Source organism: Fukomys damarensis, unplaced genomic scaffold (assembly GCF_012274545.1).
Source record: "Fukomys damarensis isolate Sample0158 unplaced genomic scaffold, DMR_v1.0_HiC HiC_scaffold_23, whole genome shotgun sequence".
Lineage (NCBI taxonomy): Eukaryota > Metazoa > Chordata > Mammalia > Rodentia > Bathyergidae > Fukomys > Fukomys damarensis.
The window spans coordinates 20,875,937-20,879,223 of record NW_022900935.1 but is presented as its reverse complement, the minus strand read 5'-3'; the positions used below and the strand labels follow the sequence as shown (position 1 = coordinate 20,879,223).

The window sequence follows — 3,287 nt, the reverse complement described above, 5'->3', positions numbered from 1 at the left end:
CTTTTAAATACATTGCCAGATTCTCCTTGGCAAGATTTTAAAGTTTTTCTTAAACCCAGTGCAGTATTCGGGTTTGAACTATGGTAGCAGAGATGGAAAGACTAGAAAATATCGGTGTATTTTCAGGAGCATCAAGGCTCTGACAGACTGGAGACTAACCAGAGAAACAGTAGGACAAGAAACACAGTGTGAACAGAAATAAAAAGAAAGTGCAATAATTCTAAAAGGGGCAATGACCAGTGATGCCAAATGTTAAATTGTTTTCAAACACTAAAGCTGAAGTCTTTGAGAAATTTTTTGAGTTTGAGTTTTACTTGGAATGTCATTAGCTATTTTATTTTAGCTATTAGTATTTTAATCAACATATAAATCTTTCTCTCCAGACTTGTATGAAAATAAAACTATTGCTGTGTTAAGTTTAATAGTTTTAGGTGCTTATTAGTTTTAATAGTGTTTTAATAGGACCAGGGATTTTGCTCAGTGGCACCACGCCTGCCTCACAAGCACAAAGTCCAGAATTCAATCCCTGGTACCAAAAAAACAAAAAAAAAAGTGTTTTAAGTTTTTTTCAAAGATACATACTGAACTATTTATACATAAATTTGTACATCTGGTATTTGCTTCAAAGTAACAGGAGTTATGGAGAAGGTGGACAACAATAAAGATGAAACAAGACTGTGAGTTGATATAGAACATGGCTATGCGTGTGCAGGACTCACTAATTTACATGTACACACGTATTTCCCAGTGGTAGGGACTGAACCCAAGGAAAAGCACTCTACCACCGAGCCTCTGTCTTAAATCATAAATAATTAGTACAGGTTCTATTCCAAAGCATTTATTGCTCTTTTAAAAAGGAACTATACACAGTAGACAGATACTCAACGATGGCCCTGCAGCCCCCGCATTTGTCACGCGCAGCACTGACTGTACACCAGCAACTCCAAGGGCCACTGCCGCCTTTGGTCCTCAACCCCAGCGGATCCACAGCCCAGCTCTAGATTTTGTCAAATTTACAATATTCAAAGCAATAGTGACTGTATTTGTGTGCACTGCCAGCAATTTTAAGCCCAAAAGTTTCAAAGATTAAACAGTTATACACACTTAAAATACATAGAAAAATAATATAATCAGGACTTATAGAAAGTAGGTTTTTACAAAACAACTTCACTACAAGAAATACATCTTTTATCCTAGCACAAAACTATCAAAATATACACTGAAGTATACATTTAAGAAAAAACATTTATTATTTTAAAATGCTGAGTGGGAAGGCATAGACTATGTTTTGATTTACTGATAAAATATTAAAGAGAACTTCAATTTGCCAGCAGAAATATTCACTCCATTGTCAAGCTTCTAAAAACAGTTCTGGAAGGGATTAAACAGCTGTTCCTCTTTCCAAATTCTGTTTAATTTCAGCCGTATACTTCCCATAGAACCTTTCAGCTTTCTTATTGAATTTGGCATTCCTTTCATTAATGTAGTCGATGTCTGCATCATCATTGTAAGGACGTCTTCGACTATATTTGTCTCGTTTTTCAATTCTGAGAAGAAAATAATTTATAAAGTTCAAAATTGCCTTCTTTTTTGATCTTAATAAACCACATATAGATAATTATGATTAGTGTCAGTACTTAGCATATTTGGAAGGAAAAAAAAAAGCAAGCTCAGTCTACATCAATTTCAAGTTTAAAACTACTAATTAGCAGCACAATCTTGGGTAAGTACCAAGAAATGAGGTGGGGGGGGCCGTACAACTGTATTCCCAGCACTCAGAGAAGACTGAGGCAGGAGGATTGCCTCAAGTTCAAGGCCAGCCTCAACTACATAACGAATTCAGACTGAATACCTGAACTACATAGCTAGACCCTGACTGAAAAAAAAAAAAAAAAGGAAATTAAATACAAACTAATCTTTAGAATGTTTCTAAAAGGGCAATGACACATTGTTAGGAACTGGACAAAAGGAATGTTATTTAACACTTATTTATAAGCATTAACAATAATAATACAGCCAATACAATGCATAGTATGTGTCAAACATGTTTTGTTTCATTTTTGTGTGTGGTACTCAAGACTGAACCCACAGAGTACTGAGCTACATCCCCAGACCTTTTCAACACTTTTGTTTCAAGATGGTCTCCCTAAATTACCCAGGCTGGCCTTGAATTTGCAATTCTGCTGCCTCAGCCTCCTGAGTAGCTGGGATTACTAGCATACACAACCACACTTGGTTTAGTCTTTTTAACATTTTATACATATTCACTTCTAAAACAGAAACTCATTCTGGTCTCTTCATTCATCTCTACCAGTGTTAAAAAACACAAATATAACCAGTGTACATTTATTAGAACGTCCTTTCCTCTTCAAATCATATAGAGGAGTGGTCGAAAGTAAAACCCCTTAAAGACTTCTCTTTCGATCTTTCTTCTTCAATCCTAATCACTACAGTCTAGACTTCCCCCAAAGGGACAGGTGATGTCTCTATTCCCAGCCCATGGTGCTACTGGGAGGTGGTTTAAGTGGGGCCCAGCAGGAAGAAGTTGGGGATCACAGGGCGTAAGACCCTGAAAAATACCAGGACCCCTAACCCTGCTTGCTCTCTTTCCTTTCTGTCCACCATGATGGAACAGGTCTCCTCAGCCCTGTGTTCCCACTGTCACATACTGTACCACCACAGCCCAAAGCAACAGGCCAAGAGACCACGGACTGAAAGCTTTGAAACCCTGGGCCAAAATGAAACCTTTCCACCTTGTAAGTTGTTTATCTCAGGTATTTTGTCAGAGTGATGCAAAACTGATTTACTCAATAATAATTCAATTTCACAGTATATTCCATATCCATTCCAAATCATACAGATTCAACCTATATTTGCTATCACTAAAACCACTATCCATCCTAGGTCAAAAAACTACAAGTATCATTTCTCTCTGTTCAATTTTTGCAAAGCACATTAGACTTGGATCCACATGGGAAGTCTGTTCTGTTGTTAAAGCATTTCATTTAACATTTCTAGCTGCTTTACTGAGTACTTACTGTTTTTCCAGATCTACGACCATTCTATCAATTTCTTCTGTGGAAGGCACATGCGTCCCATGGAGAAGACTGTTGGATGTTGGGAAAAACTCTTCGCCACTGAAAAGATAGGAAATGGATTTATTGTAACACTATAAGTGCTCCATTTCCAAATTTTAAGCTAAACTACCACTCGTGATAAGAGATGGTGCGTGTGTGTGTGTGTGTGTGTGTGTGTGTATTTTTTTTTTTTTTTTTTTTGGGGAGTCC

General features: G+C 37.1%; 1 protein-coding gene across 1 annotated transcript in view; it reads right to left on the bottom strand.

The window, feature by feature from the left end:
• Positions 1-835: 835 nt before the first annotated feature.
• Positions 836-3,287, bottom strand: part of Syf2 (SYF2 pre-mRNA splicing factor) — a 7,503-nt gene continuing 5,051 nt past the window's right edge. Inside the window, exons 6-7 of the mRNA XM_010633615.2 lie at positions 3,039-3,137; positions 836-1,547 (exon numbers count right to left, since the gene is read on the bottom strand). Of these exons, the coding sequence (XP_010631917.1) occupies positions 1,382-1,547; positions 3,039-3,137 (265 nt within the window). The 3' untranslated portion in view covers positions 836-1,381. The remainder of the gene's footprint in view (positions 1,548-3,038; positions 3,138-3,287) is intronic.